The 21,197-nt window shown below is 39.7% G+C and overlaps 1 protein-coding gene across 2 annotated transcripts in view; it reads left to right on the top strand.

Moving 5' to 3' along the window:
* atp2b1a (ATPase plasma membrane Ca2+ transporting 1a) overlaps positions 1 to 21,197 on the top strand; it is a 70,146-nt gene that overhangs the window by 10,546 nt on the left and 38,403 nt on the right. For both annotated transcript variants that reach the window (XM_036577688.1, XM_036577689.1), the window contains exon 2: positions 17,864 to 18,321. In XM_036577688.1, coding sequence (XP_036433581.1) covers positions 18,129 to 18,321 — 193 coding nt within the window. In that variant the 5' untranslated portion in view covers positions 17,864 to 18,128. The remainder of the gene's footprint in view (positions 1 to 17,863; positions 18,322 to 21,197) is intronic.

Here is a 21,197-nt window from a genome sequence, read left to right as displayed (position 1 = left end):
GGAGATACAAGGTTTTGTTCCAACAACAGCGTTATTTACAAACCAGCTCAGTTTGGACAAGAGTTTTTTAGACCAGGTGTGAATGTTATAAACCTATATGAACCTGTAAGAACCTGTAAAATTGAATGTTTAAAACTGTGTCAAAATATAAAACCATACATCTCTGGGTCTCTTCTGAGGGTCTCATTTATTGTCCTTCCAGTGAGAAAGACAATAAATGAAACCATGAAAAATTGAAGCAGTGTAAGTTATAATTCATGCCCGTTGTCGGACTCGGTGTTGGCATATTTTAACAGTGCTTTTATGATTCGAATATTTCAGTTTTGGGTTTTTGGATACATGCTGTATAAAGTTGTACGAGGCAGTTCAGGTTTTTGGTGTCGCCAAACCTGAGTAGTGTGTAATTAGACATCTGCAACACATAAAATAGCGAAAATAATCTTGACCATGGCATTGAAAATCATATCAAACACCTAGATATTTGGTATAAAGGTAAATTAAAAATCTGTCATAGTAATCTGAGGTGACGTAACCGTGCATAGGCAATCATGGAAAACTACGGTCTGCCATATTACTTCTTTTTAAGTTTAGAGGTGTTTACTCATAGCTCTGTACTGTGCATCATTCCAAGATGAAGTCTTGCAGTTTGTTTATTTATTTATTAATTTATTTTAAATTTTTACATTATGTATATGCTACCAGGATATTGTTTTGCTCAAAGGCTGCATGGTAAAAGTGGCGGGTGTCCGAGTTATTCTTCATATATGACACCGATGTTTTTTATGATGGTGGTTGTCTGACATTTCCAGATCTAATTTGTGGAATTTTCATATGCAGTACTGAAATCCGATACCTCTGAACGGTCAGATTGCAGGTTATTTGAATTTTACATCAATACATGTCAACTTTTGCTATAATTCCTCACTGGCGAAAACAATCTCCTTATAGTAACCTCATCAAAATGCCTGTTACTGTGGTTATGCCTCACGTATTTCATCTTGGAGGACGAGCAAGAGGAGTGCAGCCAGTGTAAAGAGAAACCACAGCTATTCAACGTTAGGTTTACTTGAATGATACTTTGGAAAAAAACAGAAGCAAAAGGGTCAAAGGAGCTTCACGCAGTGACTCTTTATCTGATATATATATTGGCGTTTTGGCACCGTCATCGTAAGCTAATGGAAGAACTTCCTTTCTCTTTTTTTTATCGGCTTCTACAGTTAAAACAAGCACAGAGATTCACATTTTTTACCCCTTTTTTGTGGTAAACTTTGTTCAGTGCACTGTTTTTCCTTCAGAAGCAGTTTGCTGAGATGCTTTTGATGCCCTGTGAAAGGGGTCTATTATTCTTAAGGTAAGATGAAGGACTGCTGTGCTGGTTGGATGAGCAGGCCAGGTGGTTCGTTGTTCTTTTGCTCTTGCAGTCAGTTTAGGAGGCAGTTCAGTTTTAATGGGCCTCAAACTAAATGATCAGATTTGTGTGAACGTGGCCTAACAGGTGTGGCAGTGTGCAGCTGTGCTTAGCCAAGGGGGTAATCTAGCAGCAAACTCAACATTACTTGATTATTACCGAGAAGTAATAATAGCCATAAAAAAGAAAAACAAAATGCATTGTTTTTTATTTTTGTGTGCGTTTCAGGGGGAGTGTAGAGGAAGCGAGTTTGCAAACCACAAGGTACATTTTTGTGGGGGTCATGGGTATAAATGGTGAGAACCATTTGGTACAGCTAACTGCAGGCAACCGTTGTGGCTTTTGTAGAATAATTTTAAGAGCTTGATTGGCCGGTTGACACCATGCAGACTGGTTTAGCTGCATTGTCTATATTGTAATTAGAAAGAACAAGTGAATAAATAAGAATATAATTGACAAAATCAAATGAACAACTTTTGCACAATGGTGTTGCCTTAATAGGTGACTTTAGATAATCAGCGAACCTGGATTCAAGAGGAAATTGCCCACCCTAATTTCAATTGATACAAATCTTTAGGGATCCCCCGTCTGCATCTTGACATTGAAGCTGAGTGTGAATCGATTGTAATTGGGCGGGTGGGTGGAGGTTAGTCATGCTTTATGCATTTAAATTGAAATAAATAATATTAGTTATGCTGAATTGGTCAATTAGCACACAATCTATTACTGTTGGCAAGGTTTCTACATTTGTAGTCCAACACTAGTGTTCCTGTTTAACATGCAGAAGACCCAGGTTTCATTCTTTGTTTTAAAACTTGTAATCAAAATGTTTTATTCGTTGGACCTTCTGAAGAGACGCTCCATTGAAAACCTTAATGTGCTCCTGAATAAGGTTGTTCTGCCCATGTTGCTACGAAGAATTGCACAGTAGGCTGATAACTCCGGGGATTGTTCAGTATCTGGACAAATAAAATCTAGTTGTGTGACCATTTAAACTGGCTGATTTGTGAAGATGCCATCTGCTTTGCATACGCAAAGTATCAGATCAGTATCAGGTGCCGTCAAACTTCCTTCCACTTATGCAATCTAATTTTAGCATATCTGACGAATAGATTAGTAATGTCTAGTGAGTTGTCTGCTGTCTAGCAACTGCACTTGCAAGTGTAGTTGCTGGTGGACCTGTGGCTCAGAAATTTAATCTGGAATCTGAAAAATGAAAGGCACATTTCTCTTCTTATCATTGTTTACGCCTATTTCTTTTATTTATTTATTTAATTTTTGATGAGAAACTGATAGTAAACCTCTATCATTGTACCTTTTCCATCTTATTTCCACTTACGTTTGGATATTTCCCGATCAAATTAGTCAAATTTCACTTAAGTGGTCTTGGAAAGTGTTGTACTTTTGCCTATTAAGTTAGTTAAGTGACCCTTATTAGTCCCACAACGGGGAAATTTCACCTCCGCATTTTAACCCATCTGTGCAGTGAAGCACCACATACACACTAATGAACACACACACTAGGGGGCAGTGAGCACACTTGCCTGGAGCGGTGGGCAGCCCTATCCACAGCACCCGGGGAGCAGCTGGGGGTTAGGTGCCTTGCTCCTCAAGGGCACTTCAGTCACGTACTGTCGGCTCAGGGGATCGCACCGGCGACCTCCCAGTCACAAGGCTGGTTCCATAACCTCCAGCCCACGACTGCCCCCAAATTAGAGTGTGTATATATAGAGAATATAGAATATTTACATATTCTGTTCCATTAGAATGATGCAGTAGAATATCTAAATATTTTATATCAGCCAGGTGAAGGTTTCTTTCTCAGACCTGTTTGCCATTACTGCTACTGAACACTGCTGAGTTTCTCTAAAACCATAGGGTTAAACTTGTACTCTGTAGCTGTAACTGTATGAATGCTTAAGTGCACACTGTGGTGAACCTGGGCATCTGGCACTGACTCAACACTTAAGATTATGAAGATGATTTTTTGTGGGCGGAAGCAAAATGGCCAGAGGTCAACAACTGATTACTAACCATGAATAGACTATTAATTTTCAGCCTGATAAAACACTACATGTATCATCATTAATGCCTAATAAGTTGTGTAACTGTGGCCTGGACTGGGTTGCACCAGGTTTGCGTAGGATAGTATCAAACTATCCTTTTACTAAATTTAGTCGCACCACAAATCTATAAGTCGTGTCTTAACCTGCAACAACTAACTAATGCGTTCGTCGCTCTAACGTGACGATAACATGGTCAGAGCCAATCAGTAAACCCGGTTGGCTCTGACGTTTCAATGGAAAAGATATTCAGCATGGAAGAGAACGATGTGTACAGGTTAAACTGAATAAAGCTAATTATCTTCAGCTGTTTATTCTTTAATATTTCCTTGAGAAAACCAAATATGCAGCTTTTTAAACGACGGTTTCTGGACAACCGACACAACAGCAGCCTCACTTTAGCCGTTTGGGCAGCTGCGTCGTGGAGCTGCGTGTTTAGCTTCATGCTCGGAGTTTAAACCAGGCTGTTGATTAGAGCTGTGAGAAAAATCGCAGCGTATAGCGTTTAGAGTTTTTAGCTTAGGTAACCAAAAAAGTCATGTCTTTTTTTTGTGCTCTCTACATGGTTTCTCATGAACTTAGAACTGCTTAGGTGGGTGTAAATATTTAGTAACTACTTAGTTCAACGTTAAAACTAGTTTGTGGTGCAACCCGTTCTAATTCTGTAATGCATAAACCTGAACCTAGTGAACACTTACGATAGAACTCGCCTACGTTTGAACTCGCGTAAAGCTGGTGCAACCACTGGTCCCTGCTATGAACATTATTTGGCATGCAAAAGTTTTCCACCTCCACTTAAAAAGCTATGTTTTGGAAAAAAAAAAAAACAACTTTATGTTCCACTTCCATGACAAGCTGCCATTCATTGAGCACATTTGAATCTGTGAATGTTCAAAGCAAAAGTCACCTGTAGAAAGATGGCTTCACTGACAGCACTGCACAAAATAGAGGGTGCAAAGTAGTGTTTAAGCATTTATTGTGGTTAATTAGATGCAAGAAACAAACTTACAGATGTCTAATGTGCTCATTTTTATTCAGAGATGTTCACACAAGCCCAAAAGACCAATCAATATCTCAAAATAGATCTCCCCCAGCTTTTTGTAGCAGGCAGCATCATTTGCTTATTGCTGAAATGTGTCTGTGCTCCTTTATCGTTGTGTGTCTACCAGAATGCAAGCTTTTTTTTTTTTCTTGAAACCTTCACCTAACAGAAGATCTTAATCTTTAGGATGTGTTCATGCACACACGCCAAAGATACGGATCTTTTGTTAGGAGGATGTTTTCAAGAAAAAAAGCATGTCAATTTGGTAGAGAGGGGACTTGAAAAGTGTTTCTGTAGTAGACGTTGGTTTCTTTGACTTTTAAGCACTTTAATCGTGTTACAATATCAGATTATATATATATATATATATATATATATATATATATATATATATATATATATATATATATATATATATATATATATATATATATATATATAAAACGAATACAGTGAAATTCAGCTGTTTTTATTTTGCTCTCGTAGTTTTAGTCCTGGCAGGATATGAAATACATAGAAAGCAGAAAATGACAGAGAAAATGTGTTTATATATTCTAAGCTTTAACCTTTTAAACTCCTTGAGACCAACTTGAGACTACGTTCAGAATGTGGGGGTCGTATGAGAGCTGTAACTGTCTTCTTTCCAGTCAAATAGATGGTGATGTAATTTTAAACCCTTATAATAAAAGAAGCTGAACTCAGTTTTTTTTTTTGTTCTACTGAAATTCGACCCATTTTTCCACAAATCTGGGCTATAAACTATAAACAGATGGCGTCTCTTCAGTGATCTGCTCTGTAAACATTATTTTTATAAAAAAATACAAAGAGCGTTTAAGATTTTTGGCTTTGAGCAGTATATTGTAAGCATATAGCAATATCTGTATGACCATAAAACACATGTTCTGTTAATTTGAGGGGAGCTTTTACAAAAAATAAATAAATAAAATAAAGATTTACATTTATTTCATGCAGTTACTGAATAATTTGCCTTAAGAAGTCACGTAAATTCAGATGGAAAAACCAAAATATACCCACGAGCATAACAGTGAATTTTTCAAAATATTCCAATGAAGTCAGTGATTTGCCAACACATTTAAGCTGATTTGTTGACAATGGCTTGCTAAAGCATGTGGTGATTCCGTTTGTGTATATGGGACTTTTTTGATTAATTTTTGGTAGTCAGTTTCTAAGTACTTCATGTTGGCATCTTTGGCATCTTGTAGGGGTGTATTGATGCACTCAGCTAATGATTTGATTCATTTCATGATTCAGATTATGATATATTGAACAATATCTAAAAGAGCTGGGAGGCGGGAGGTGCTGGAGTAAGAAGTTGATTGATGTTTATCAATTGTAAATATTGGTGTTCAAACTATGCATTTGCATTAATTGGTATAATTAACAGAGTGTCCGTTCTCCATGATGCACTGGCACATCTTCACGATCCACACTGGCTGTGTTTACATGCAAAGATTAGAGTGAATACATTCCAGTTATAGATTAAGACTGAGGTGTTTATTCTCACTCTACTCAACAATCTGATGGAAAACCTCCGTTTACATTCTCACTACGAGTAATCCGAGCCAAAATGACGCACACGCGTAGAGAACCACTTAGAGTAGATGTTACCATGACAACAAGCATCACGTGAGTCCAGTCAGAGTGAGATGAGCAGCAGTGAGCAGTGCTTGTATTTTTAAAATGATGTCAGACTCAGGAAAACGTCCTTCACATGTCCTTATTAAAGAAGGCCGAGAGGAAGACGTCGTGTTCTGAGACACATAAGCTGGACGTCCGTCCCACCGCCGCCTTTTAAAGATCAGAGCATAAACTTCGTCTCCTTTGCAGACCAGTTTCTGCTCCGCCGTGTTGAACGGTATAAACTTTCACTGTGTTTAAACTTTCCGACAGGGAATGTAATCAGATACAGGCGTTTACACGGATATTATTCTTCTATTTAATGGATTATTTTCTGGATTACCCACCTCGATTAATCGGGTAGAAATTGTATTCCGAACGGCCTCAATCTGACTAGTCTATTCCGATTGAGGTGTTTACGTGGACGTATTCTACTCCAATTTGAGATATTACTCGGATTATTAACGGATTATTAGGTTGCATGTAAACGTGGCTGCTGTCACTGTTTTGCACAATGTCCCAGTGCATTGTTACACCCTAGCGTCTCATCTGCTCAACTATAAGTTAGACTAATGTTCCTACTCAGTAAACAGAACTCAGCTAAATGTGTGAATGCAGGAAATTATAAAAGGCTTTTTTGGAAACTCATCAATATGTGCTACTGACCTAATTCAGAAGCTGAAACTTCTTTGTGCAAATTGGCTTCTGTTAGCTAGACTCACTATCACATCTCAACAGGACAGTAGCCTGAAAGCAGGCAAGCGAAAGCTTGGGAAATGGGGGCCACATTTCTTTTCATGTGTGTTTTTAAACTTGGAAGGAATTCTTTGGGTGAATAACAGTGTAAGGAACCCAACGTGTGTTCAGCAGTGCTGGGCAAGTTGGTTTACCCCAGTGAACATCCACATTTGGTGGAGAGGTAAGGTTAGTATTATCTGACCAATCAGGGAAGGGACCTAAAATCTGGGTGAGCGTTTCATTAACAAAACCTGCATCATCATAAGAATTAATAAAGAATAAATGTTCATTCATTTTTGTAGGTCTGCATACACACTTCAAAATGATGGTTCTTCAAGGGTTCTTTAGTAAAGAAAATGGTTCTGTACAGAACCATGAATACTCAGAGAACAATTAGCGTGATTTGAAGGGTTCTTTGCATTATGAAAGAATTTTTAAGGTTGATAGTCAATGTGCTGCATGTTTTTCTATATAGAACTTCACTGAAAAGGGCTCTATATAGCACCAAAAAGGGTTCTTCTATTGTAACAAGCTTTTTGGTACTATATAGAATCCTTTTCAAAAAGAACCCTTTCATGATAAAGTACAAAAGTACCCTTTAATCAAAGGGTTCTTCTATTGTGAGAAGCTTGGCGTCCTAACAATAGTAGAACCCTTTTTGGTGCTATATAGAACCCTTATCAGAAAGGATCTATACAGAGCCATCTACAGCACATTCACCATCAAGCTGAGGAACCCTTTCAAGAACCCTTTAATCAAAATGTGCTTCTGTTGTAACAAGCTTGGTGTCGTAACAATAGTAGAACTCTTTTTGGTTCTATATAGAACCCTTATCAGAAAGGATCTATACAGAGCCATCTACAGCACATTTACCATCAAGCTGAAGAACCCTTTCATGATACAAAGAACCTTTTATTCAAAGAGTTCTTCTATTGTAACAAGCTTCGCATCGTAGCGAAAGTAGAACCCTTTTTGGTGCTATATAGAACCCTTATCAGAAAGGATCTATACAGAGCCATCTACAGCACATTCACCATCAAGCTGAGGAACCCTTTCAAGAACCCTTTAATCAAAATGTGCTTCTGTTGTAACAAGCTTGGTGTCGTAATAATAGTAGAACCCTTTTTGGTGCTATATAGAACCCTTTTCCAAAAGCTTCTATATAGAACCATACACAACACATTATCAGTCAGTCTGAAGAACACTTACATGTTGCAGAGATCCCTTTAATCATGCAAAGGGCTCTTTTAAATGTTTGTGGTTGTATAAAGAACCATTTTACTAAAGAACCCTTGAAAATCCATCATTTTTAAGTGTGTAGAAAAAGCTGGTAGTTTTATGTAATTTTTTAATGCTAAATTTAAGGCTCTGCACATCCAACCAAAAGGTTGGATGTCATGGGGGATGTCGTGTCTGGTGATTCTTGGTCTGTGTCCCTTTTTCCAGATCTATGTGCTGTTTGTCCAGATGAGCTGACATTTATGAGATAGTTATTTTTGTCTCTCCACACAGAGCATTATCTCCTTGTGACTTCCTGCATATGCGAGAATTGGGACAGAGAAAGTGACGAGGAAATTGCATGATATTTTAACCCTTAAGAAGCAGGTTAAGTGGTACAGAGCTGAACGACAGGTAGTGATGTTTTAGTGTACCATGCTGTAAAAAACTTTAGGCTTTGTTTCTAGGAGGGGCCCTAAGTACATTTACCGAGGTCACCATAGAGGTGGGCAATATTGCTAAAATATAATGTGACAAGATATTTTTAGTTTTAGTGAGGTTTGATCAGTTGGAACAGAAAAAAAAGAACTTGTTGTGCCACTTAAAAAAAAAAAATCAAGATTATAATGACTTTTATTTAATATGTCACATTCTGTGCCGCACTAAAGCCAATTTAAATAGGACTAACTATGCTCTCTTGCAGTGAAACCTGCAGTTGGTCAGTGGTCTTTCAGTACTGACGATATCTATGATATGCTCAGCAAAGCATAGGAAGACGTAATGTGACGTAATGTATCACAAAAGCTATAAATAATGTCCTTTTCCACTTGTTCCACTTATCAGACATTTGTGGTTCCAGCACATTCAATTTGTGTAATATAAATTCATTACATTTAATTCTTATAGCTCTATTAGTAAGTTCAAATTAGCAGTACCCAAGTTGGGTTTTGTGGAGGAAGCAGTGTACAAATTTAATGCTTTAGCATGTTTATTCAGTGGCTGTGGCCACTATAATTAAATTTAGTTTAAATATTGTGGTTTAATAGTTGTCCTCTTCTATTTCATTCCTTTAAAGGAGCATATACAAGTGTGGACCATTTAGATAGGCAAGCATGATCATTTTGGAGTCATGCTGATAGTGGGAGATAATCTGCATTGGACAGATGTTTAGATTTGACCAGTATGAACACTGGACAGATCTGGTTTTGTAGACTTTTGGATTAAAATTGAATTAAAATATCTGCATTAACCCACAATATCAGTGCAGCTCTACAAACAGATGAATGTTTTGGAAGATGAATGTCAGTGTTTTTTTGATATGCCTACATTGCCCTAATGAGTCCTAATGGCCTCCACTTAGGAAATGCCATCTTGACATTTTGCTTTGTTCCTTTGCTTAATTAAGTCTTGACATGCACTATATGGACAAAAGTATTGGGACACACCTCTTAATCGTTCAATTCATCATCGCTGAAGGTGCATACAATCAAGCACCTAGCCACGCAGTCTGCCTTTACACACATTTGCGAAAGAATGGGAATTTGAGCGTGGTGCTGTAATAGGATGCCACTATTGTGACGAGTTAGTTCGCAAAATTTCTTCCCTCTTAGATTTTAAACAATGAACTGTGAGTGCTGTTGCTGAAAAGTGGAAGCATTTAGGAACCACAGAAGCTCAGCCACGGAGTGTCAGACCATGTAGAGTTACAGAGTGGAGTCGCTGAGTGCTGAGGAGCATAGTGCATAAAAGTCACCAACACCCTGCTGAACAATAACTGCAGAGTTCAGACCTCGCCTGGCATCAACATCAGCACAAAAACTGAGCCAGAAGCTTCATGGAATGGGTTTCCATAGCCGAGCAGCTGCATGCAAGCCTTACATCACCAAGCGTCAGATAGATGCCGCCACTGAACGTGTTCTGTGGAGTGACTAATCACGCTTCTCTATCTGGCAGTCTGATGGACGAGTCTGGGTTTGGCGAATGCCAGGAGAACGTTACCTGCCTGACTGCACTGTGCCAGCTGTAAAGTTTGGTGGAGGAGGGATGATGCTATGGGGCTGTTTTTCAGGAGTTGGTCTAGAACCCTTAGTTCCAGTGAAGGGAAATCTTAATGCTTCAGCACCAAGACATTTTGGACATCTGTCTAATTCCAACTGGGGAACATCTTGGGGAAGAACCTTTTCTGTTCCAGCATGACTGAGCCCCAAGTGCACAAAGCAGCTCCATAAAGGCCTGGCTGGGTGAGCTTGGTGTGGAAGAACTTGACCTGCCCTAACAAAGCCCTGACCTCAACCCCATCAAACACCTTTGGGATGAACTAGAACAGAGATTGTGAACCAGGCCCTCTCGTCCAGTATCAGTGTCTGACCTCACACTTGCTCTTCTAAATAAATTCCCACAGACTCTCTCCAAAATCTTGTAGAAAGCTTCCCAGAAGAGTGGAAGCTGTTATAGCTAGAGACCAAAGGGAGACCAACTCCATATGAATGCCTATGGATTTAGAACGGGATTCATAAAAGCTCCTGTAGGTGAAATGTGTAGGTGTCCCAATACATCGTGTGGTGTCCACATAGTGTCTGTAGACGTAAATTATTTAAAAAAAAAACTTAATTTGATAGCTGAATATCTCAGTGTTTACTTGGTAATCTGTAGGGACGTTTGTTCTGCGTAGGGGGAACCGAGTAAAGGAGCATGCATGCATGTGTGGAACAAAATAGCACACTTGAGGATCTAAAAATGTGGAAGTGCCTAACCTGTTTGATGAGGTGGCCCTTATAACACCAAACTATGCAGCACAATCAAGTCAGGCACCTCTGCTTTAGGTTATACCTTTCACATAGACATGGCCTGACCCACTTCAGCTGTGGCCAGGGTGGGGGATGGAGAGGGGGCAGTGTGGGGGCTGCTAAAAATACATCACTGCCTGTGGCTGCAGTGTAGAGGGATCCCTGGAATTGCTGTCCTTGACTCACATGCATAATGTTGGCACCTACAGTAGGGAGTCCAATTGCCAGTCTAGACCAAGAGGGCTTTCCTTAGGTTTTCTTGGACGAGTACTTCTGAATATTAAACTTTAGAGGCACATTTAGGGAGATCTGGAGGTGACAGTGAGAGGTTTCCAAGCTGTGAAAGAACAAGATGGGTGGGTACATATGTGGGATTGCATTTATTACCATTAGAGATGGCACCGATGTGGTACCGCGTATCCGACATGCCGTCCAGCATATCGGCCTGATTGCGATACCTGGTATCAGGCCGATGTGCTGGTTGGGATATTGGAGGGGGAAAAAAAGATGAATCCAATCCAGCAGTGTATCAGATCTGTCCTGAAATAGCACTCGCTCACACTGCGTGATGTGATGTTAGCCGTGTATTTGTTCCTGTGGGGTAGTTTGAGTATGATATCCTACTTTTAGTGCTCCTTTTAAATGAAGTCTTCATTTAAAAATAGCTCATTTTAAAGTAGGCATGCATGATTATTCAACATAGTCCACTAAAATCAGCGACCAAATTAGCTGGCAACTAATTTAATAGTCGATTAGTTTTTGATGTCATGTTAAAGGCTGTCCTACTTCATGTTATGAGCTGTGACATCATCCATTTCGAAATGCATGTCGTTGATGAACTCGGAACGGAGAAGCAATTAACTATTATTCTTAACGACCCTGATAATTTTCCAAATAACACTTACTGTTCATTTACAGTCACTGCAGCATTGAGTGTGTTTACATGCACTTAATAACCCGATAACTGCAGATTTTGTCAGTAATCCGGTCAACGTGTTTACGTGCTCTTGAGTAATCAGATAATGGGGAAACTCCAGGGCTACATGAGTCAGGGGGTAATCAGATTTCTGCTTTGCAACCAGCCAATAAACTCGCAGAAGAAGACGTGACGTAAACTCGAGCTTCATGCCGCAGACAGAGAAATCCAAAAGAAATCAGAGTACGAGTTTACATGCACTGAGAAATCAGATTACTGAGCTAAAATCCAGCCTCTTTATCAGATTTCTTAATGGAATTCTAGATCAGAGTTTGGTGTTTACATAACCATTTGAATAGTCAGATAACTCTGGAGTATTGAGTGCATGTAAACGCACTCGTTGTCATAACTTCGAGGCCACAGGTGCATTCAACGTTTGCAAACAGTCTCTGTTTTCCACGAATGTTTGCCACCTCTCACAAACGCTTTCAGGAGGCAGTTCCGCGCGAACAAACAGGGGAGCTGGGCGAAGGGTCACTGTTGAAATAAAATGTTTGCACAAAATCATTCAAATTTAACTGCTTAGAGGACAAGTTTGCCACAAACGTTCACCCCTTTCCCATCCGCTCCATCAGAGCGCATCTCCTCTGATAGGTAAAAGATGTAGGAGTTTTATTTATCTTTTGTATTAGCAGGCAAGTCCATTAAAACGGTGAATTTTTGAATGAGTTATTCAACTTTATTGTCTAAAGCTAAATTTAAAAGCTGATTTGAAAGCTACACAAGAGTTATTTGGTAATTCAGCGATTCAGAATCCGAATAAACGATTATTCGTTTCAATAATCGATAGATTATTCGATGACCAAATCAGTCATTTGTTGCAGCCCTATTTTAAAGTTAAAAAAGTTTTTAAAGAAGTTGTTTTCAAAAGGCTGATACTGAAGGTGGACACCATCTCTAATCAACACTAGTGACTCCTTCACCGCCTGGGCAGCTACACACTTCAAATGTCTCTATTTACACCAGTTTTAACGCCACAAGTCTAGACCTGCTTTGTAGCCCAGTAGGAGAAGGGTTAAGGTTGAGTCTGCCATTGCTCACCCAAACCGTCCCAGCTGTTAGCTTGGCGATCCAGTCACAATGATTTTCCACTGTTGTGACACGTGACCTGCTCTGCAACCCGAAACTGCCACTGTGTAGCAAATGTTGGCACTTCGATCATCTTGGTCAAACCGAGAGCTGGAAGCAGGAGAGCTGTGTAAGGGTGGCGGGGGGACGGCCGGCGCCCTACAGGGGTCCTTCGTCCTGAACACTAGGGAAATGCCATGTGTGGCTCTGTGTGTTTGACTTACTTGGTTTTCTTTGAAGGTTTGTGTTACATCTGTGGCAGATATTCCTGAGATGATTTCAGATGGTGAAGTGCAGCCACACTGCACAGTGCTCACCTCCTGGAGTGAAACCTCCAGGTGACGGCGCACATGGTGATCTGTTTGAGTACAGTGAAATCAGTCCTGTTCTGCCTCATGATGAACTGCGGGGTTCTACCGTAATCACTTGCACTTTTGGTTTCTCTGTGGGTGGAAAAATTACTTGAGTCATTATCAGCTTCTCTGTCTACCAGCTGAGTTTTATTACATCTTTGTTGTTTAGATGCAGAAGTTTTGGGTCAAGACACATTTAACAAAACACATCTACAGAGAACGCACTTCTGCACATTTTACCCACTGTTTATTGGCCAATTTTAACATATTGGAAAAAAATAAAACCAAATGTGGCCTGTGCAAATGATAAATATCCCATATAAATAAAAATAATGCACGGCCACGCCTTATTAACGCATGGAAACGAGATCCTAATGCATGGCAACGACTATGTAAGGCGTGGGAATGAGACAGTTAAGTCATGGCCATGAGATCATGCCTTACTAAAACATGGCCACGCATTAGGATCTCATTCCCATGCCTTATTAAGTCGTGGCCACGTGTTATTTTTATTTATACAGGATGTCACCAGCACGGCTCTGTACCATTGTGTTACAGATAAGATAAGATAATCCTTTATTAGTCCCACAACGGGGAAATTCTCAGTGTTACAGCAGCAAAGGGAGAGCAAGAAAAGAAGTAACAAGAAGAGAATTAACAAGCAATTAATTAACCTTGTTAATTACTTTACAAGGTTTTTACAGTTTGTATAGTATTTTACATATATATATATATATATATATATATATATATATATATATATATATATATATATATATATATATATATATATATATCTATCTGTGTGTGTGTGTGTGTGTGTGTATGTAATACTAAAAGTAAGAGAAAAAAATATAGACTCTATCCTTCAAAAATTAACAATATTATAATTAATTATAAATAAATAAATAGAAGCTAAAATATTTACACTTGAAGGATATTTTACCCGAATTAACCTATTAATAAATAGAGATTGTGCACTAAAACATGCAGAAAAATATCATTTTTAGGTTTGTTCTCTGTAGAGAATGCATGAACTTATTTTCAGTTCCACAAGTGTGTGGTTTGACTGGGGGCGTTCGAACGTTTGACCTCTAGTTGTTTTTATATAATTGTGTATATTCTGTACATTGCGTGGTCACTCTTCTTGTGAATGAATTTAAAGGACATCCTACATACAGAGTAACATGGTGGCAATACTTTAAGCTTTAAGCTTTGTTATTTGTAGCAGGAGGAGTTTAGAGAAGCAGAGACTGTGGATCTCCCCAGTACCACATATTGCCTGATTAGATCAAACAGCTTTTCTGAGACAATCATTTATTGAGCCCTGTCAGTCAGTGAACTGGTGCCACAGTGAGTGGAGAGTGGAGATCTAAAGGTGTTTGGAAAGTTACATTTGTATACCAGTAATTGGTTTATTTTTTGGTTATTGGATGTCAGTAGTGTCAGAGATTAAAGGGAGCCTGTGAGTCAGCATTACTTCTGATATTAGTACGTAAACTGCATAAATATGCAATATATTATAGAATATATTGGAATTCCAGCCCTTTTTACTTTGTTACAAGATGACTCAATCTCGTAACACAGTCCTTACTGCCTGCCCACCGGCAAGCTTGTCAGGCCCTCACACAATGAACAGCAGCTATTCAAGGCTGGAAAGAGTGTGTTCAGTGTTGTATCCGTGTGGAGACGCTGACCGGGCTTTCAGGATCTACTCTGGCCCCATCTGATACGGCAGAACGGGTGGCATCTTTAAAATAGCCACAGTGGAGTTTACAGCTGCTCAGGAGAGAAGGGTCTGTCTTCAGACTGCAAGACAGGGGCAGAACCACTCTGTTCTGATTGGTCAGGGAGGCGGAGCTTAAAGACACAGGAGCTCTAAAAGAGCATTTAAGACAGAGGGTGAATAGAGATGTACAGTACAATACAAATAATGTGTTTTTGAAACATTGAAGCTGTAAATCTGTTCTAGTAGAACCCCAAAATAAAACTGTGAACAGTGAAAATGAGCACAATAGGTCCCCTTCAACAACAACAGAGTTGGCAGAATGCTTTGAGTCATAAGATTTGCTATTTGCTACCTTTCAATAAGTTGATTCCCATATCGCTGTTGTCGGAAAAAAACCTTGTGTCTCCAAAATAGTAACTTTACAGGAGAAGGAAAAAACCTTCTTTACTTTCAGTGTAAGTCTATGGAACCAGACGTTTTTCCAAGTCATTTTAGCCCATTCCCTTTGGTCCATTCTTCATGAAATTTACACACAATGTAAAGAGCCACAGACATTTTCAAATTATGTCAAAAACCGAAAAACGACAAAAATGGAGATACAAGGTTTGTGTCCGATAATATAGCGATATATTGTTGGTGTTGGTGGTGTTGGTATTGTTGTACTTCTTGTAGTAACAGTTATTTCATACTAATATGGCCTCATGGGCTTATTTAGTCTTGCAGAGTCTTACAGAATTCATGCAGCCAGCCTTTTTGGGCCATTACGTCCAGAATATTGAGTAATGATTAGAATAGAAGCTGGTAATCATTATTAATGAACCTACAAAACAAAAGAACCGTATGATTAGCTGAATAAACTGGAGGGCACTGCACAGCTGTAGCCAGATTCACTCTTGACAGTGGACTGGGCAGCATCATTGGGAGATTTCTGTGGCTAGGATTTTCTGAAATAGTGCTGTGCTCAGGCCACTAAACTGATAAAGCTCTTGTTTTTTGAAATCTGAAATCATATCTTTGTGTTTTACTTCTTCACTGGTAATTTGTCAAATGATTTGAAGACCTTCGAAAGCTGCTCTGACTGAAATGCAGTGTTCATATGTGTTGACTGTGGTAAAACCCTTGCGATATGTGGTGATTGGCCTTAGTAATGAGCCTAATGCTGGTTAAGATTCTTCCTTTGGTGTGAGTTTTATCATAACCGTTACACCAGTGGGCCACGAACACACGCAGATAACATGATGTACAAACAGCACAACCCACGCTAACATTAACCTCTTTAGCAGAGTGGTTGAACCAGCATCAGATGTTGCTGCAATCGGGTTGCAAAACAAGCCAGCTGGTACTGGTAGTTGTATAACTGTAATGTTTTCCAAATTCCAGCAGTGTCTGACGGTTGGAGGCACAATTATATGGGACACACATATGAAGCGAATGATTTGATGAAGCTCAAGTTGGCTTCTTATTCAAAATTCCCATTCCACCTTAAATGATGGGGCAGTAACATTCAGACATCTCTACAGGTGCCAGAGTGTAATTGCTACTTCATTTAAGGTGGAAAAGAAAATTTGAACAAGAAGCCCTGTAGAAATTACCATGAAACTACATTTAGTGCCATTATCGCTGGGCCTGTGGGGCTAGTGTAGAGAAAACAAGATTGACTGACTATTTTAGCACCATAAATTTAAAATGTACTGTGAATTATACCATAAATTTTTGGCCATACTGCCCACAACTAATCTGTACGGAGCCCCTAAGGGGCCGTGGTTAAAAAAAAAAAAGTTAATGACGTTGTGTTCCCTCGCAAATATTTTACATTACGATGCAAACGGTTTGCAATTGTTTGCAAAAGCTGTGCTTTGCTTAAGCTCAGAGACGGAGCAGCTCACTGAATTTATGTTGATCTTGGATTGAAATATAAAGACAAAGTGTCGCTTCTCAAAATCAACCATGATTCTGCTGTTAGTGGCTCAAACTGAGACTGAGGTCGAGGGTCCTCGTACAGTAAAAACTACATTTATAGAGATGCAGAGAACAACAGCTGAATAAACTCAGCACAGACTGGCCAAACTGGGAAAACAGCTTTTAATGTTAGCTATGCTAAAAACAAAGCTCTAATGTAGGCAGTGTCACTGGGCACCTCTGGTCCTACGTTTGCTTGCTGTCTGACGAGCATATATTTTGCGAGGGAACATAAAACATTTGCGAGAGAACGCATTTATTTGCGAGGGGGCGGAAAATATTTGCGAGGGAACACATTTATTTGTGAGGGAACGCATTTTTTTTACGAGGGAGTGGAAAACATTTGCGAGGGAACGGAAAACATTTGCGAGGGAACGCAAAACGTTTGCAAGGGAGCACGTCATTCATTTTTTTTTTAATATTATTATTTATTTTATTTTATTATTTATTTTTTTAACCATGGTCCCTTAGGGGCTCCGTAAATCTGCCTACTTTTTGACTGTCAAATAAATTTGTGCCCACAAATGATTAGTGGTTTTGTATGTTTTGGTTTGTACATGTGGCACCTGGCATTACCCAACAGCACAGCATTTTGCCGTGGCACAGCGCTTGGGAAACGCTGCTTAGGATGGCCGGCTTGTTCCCACGCTGCTCCTCAAATAAATGCTGATATCTGTTCCCTGCAAAAGCGCATAGTGTGTCATGTTGAACCTCAGCCAGTGACCTGGGGTTCCTACTTTCTATTTTTAAACCTGATGGAATCTCGCTAAACTTCAGGTGTTCAGTGTTTAATTTCATAACAGCACTACTTGGTTCTGCAGTGTCGTATGTAATATATATAATATATTTCTAACCTTATATTTTTCTTATTGTCTTCTTTTTCAGCCCCCCCCCCGGACCTGTATGGCCAGTGTTCTGAGGATCTGTGAGGCTCCTGTCAGCATGAACGAATAAGCTTATGCTGCAAGCTGAGGGAAATGGCTTTTGAATTGTCCCAGTCCTGCCACCTACAGTTGGTCCTCCTCCTCCTCCTCCTCTGAAGGACGTCAGCTGTTTATGGGAACTACTGGCTTTGCTCTCCTGAGGATTTAGCTCTCCTTTTGGGACGCCATTTTTCCATCGTCGCTGAAGTGCTGTGCAACTGGGCGACATGGCTAACAACTCGTACAGTGGGGTGAAGAACTCCGTGGCAGAGCCCAATCATGAGGGAGAATTTGGCTGCTCGCTCAAAGAGCTGCGCTCTCTCATGGAACTGCGGGGGGCTGAGGGAATACGCAAAATCCAGGAATCTTTCGGGGATGTTAATGGACTCTGCGGCAGATTAAAATCATCGCCTATAGATGGTATATATGCTCTTCTTCTTGTTATTTTAGACAGATATTTGTACAAGTACCTGAAAAGCAAGTGGCTAGTCAAATCCATAGTTTCTGAAAGGCTTTTATTCAGTCAGTAAATCAGTAACGCCAGCAGAGAGACCTTCACATGGTAAGTATTGACTGTGGAGTCTTTGCTCAAGGGACGGATTCAAGTATCATCACCCTAAAAATGAACCAAGCCCTCATTATTAGGGTTTCATTTTATATTTTGTCAAATGCAATGAAAAGAAAATGAACGATAAATATAGTTTAGAAGGTGTCCTTTTAAAACACTACCCTTCTGCTGCTCCTAGCATGTCCCATTGTATTTCATAGTATTCGATTACGTCATTTATGAAGACCACAACGGCATTTTGGTAGGCGAGCTGGGACTCTGACTGCTCTGATAGAACTCGTCTCATCACCTTTATTGCATTTACAACCCTGCAAGTGGAAAAAACCAGCTAAATAGATCAGAATGACTACAAAAAAGACGCTTTAGATGCAGCCTCCAGAAAACGCTGCGGGATGATTGGCTAGATTGTTGGACTGGATCCGTATAGTCTGCACATCTCCAGAGTTCAGAACATTCCAGTGTGTGATATTTTATAAAAACTAACTACCAAAGCTGCCAAAGCTCTTAATTAATAAACTCCTACATAAATATTAAGCTCAGCTCAGCTTCTTATTCACCAGCTTCTCATTCTGATTTTCAGTTCCACCTTAAATGGTGCTGCAGTTACACTGTGGCACCTTAAAGGTAGAACGAATTTCGACAGTTGGCGAATATGAAGCCAACATCAGCTTACCTCAATAAATACATCAATTTACCTTAAAAAATGCATTAATTTACTCAATAAATGATTTGAATTGAAAAACCTCAAACTTTTGCTTGAAGATGTTTAACTGAGCATTTAATGAGCAGCACAGCGAAGCTTTAATCAGCCATTGGAGCTGTTGATTGAGCTCCAATGGCTGATTAACGTTGCGTCCCAAACCACACACTTCTGTACTTCACATACTACACTAATGAGTGCACTTCTAATGACATATGAGCTTTTTTGTATACTGCTGCTACAGTGCAGTTTGGAACGTGAAAACAACGCGACAGGACTTGTTTGTCATCACCGCAACATCAAATCAAATGAAATCAAGTCAGTGCACTGAAATACACTGAGTAATGTGCCTTAAAATTTAGGTTTAAAAACGTGTTTTACTGCCTTTGCTGGATCAGTTATGGCTTTATTGTCTCATTACAAACTGCCACAGCACTGCTGAATGAACTTGGGGGTGCCGTCCAGCCGGCAGCGCGATTGTGACGTCAACTGAATACTATCAATAGTCACACACAACAGCTACTAAATGCACAGAACACTCCACTGCTGACCAAATCGAGCAATGACAGTTTACGCAGCAAGGCGCGAGAGAGAGTGTTTCAGCCTCAGGCCTGCGACCGCAGCACACCAGCGCTGGTATCTCAGTGCAGCACGATATTGCAGTTATACCACTGACTACACCACAGTTTCACTATTGATTTTTATTAGATCCTGAGACAATTTTCACACAAACTAACTTAGAGGAAAGTTTTTTTACATTTTCCACAAAGAAAAAAAAAGCACTGCAGCAGATACAGGCTGCTAAATTAAGTATGGCAATGCAAAACCTTCAGGATGTCTACACTGTAAATGCTGAGTCTTCTCATCAAGGCAAAACATAAACAAACGACGCATCGGCTAATAGCTTCAGAGAGGTAGCTGCACACTTTACATGTGTGTGAAGCTCTCAGCAGATTAAAAATGTGGCACTGCTAACTGAAACGTCCAGCAGGCCTGCAGTGTCTTAGAGAAAGGATCACACAGTTCACTTTTCTCCACCGTGTGGAGTAGTTTTTCCTCAGTTTTTGACTTATTTAACCATGTTTTTACAAAAGGTGACGTCCTTAATGGCAGCATGAAAGGTGGAACGTCAGCTCAATGCGACGTGCCAAGAAAGAAATGGGGTGTTTCCAAAATCAGCTGGTGTAAACAGCTTTGTTGATTTGCAGTCGGAGTGGTTTGGATTTGCCATTGTCGCTCGCTTGCGCTGCTTGATACCGTGATAGTTAGTTTTGACAGGTTTACTTGTAATAGAGTTGCAGATGTTACTTGTTTAAAGCCAGATTGTCGTTGGTACATTACAGGCGAATAAGGCGGAGTGATTATTGACACACAGAATCCCTCTCAGCCAGTCAGACTGCAAGGTTGGAGCTAACTGCTGTTATTTAGTCTTATTTAGTGGTAATTTAACTTTTAATTAGAGTTTTAACCTGAATGTGGGGATATTTGCAAGCATCTGACAGCACTTTAGCAACTCGGCCGTTCTGAACGAAGCAAAATATAAGCTTTATAAGCTGCTTTATAAGCTGAATTACAGTAAAGGGAAGACATGCATTCTCATATGAGGTAACTGGGTGATCAGCTTCAGATAGCAGACGTTTTCTGGTAAGTTGACACTCCAAATGTGGAGGCTTTGTAGAGCTACACTGTGCAGCCAGCTATGATGGTGAGAAGCTCATCACATAGTCACTCTTTCTTATAGCTTATATTGGCAACAGGGTAATTGGTATTGGAAAATATATAGAAAGTAATTCTCAAAAATATGTACCTTTTTAATTTTTTTAACCATCTCAAGACTCACAGTTTAAGAGCCACTGGTTATGGGGATGGATGTTTATGCTCAACGCCCACTTGTGAGTTTTGGAGGAATAACACTAACTAGGGCTGTCGGCCGGCCTAAAAAGTAGAATTAATGTTGATGTTTTCTATACTAAAATTTTAAATGCATTAGTTTTTAAAAAACAGATAAAGTAAGTAGGATAAAGGCTG

This window comes from Colossoma macropomum, unplaced genomic scaffold (assembly GCF_904425465.1).
Source record: "Colossoma macropomum unplaced genomic scaffold, Colossoma_macropomum, whole genome shotgun sequence".
In the NCBI taxonomy this organism is placed as follows: Eukaryota; Metazoa; Chordata; class Actinopteri; order Characiformes; family Serrasalmidae; genus Colossoma; species Colossoma macropomum.
This window is presented reverse-complemented; position numbering and strand designations above follow the sequence as displayed.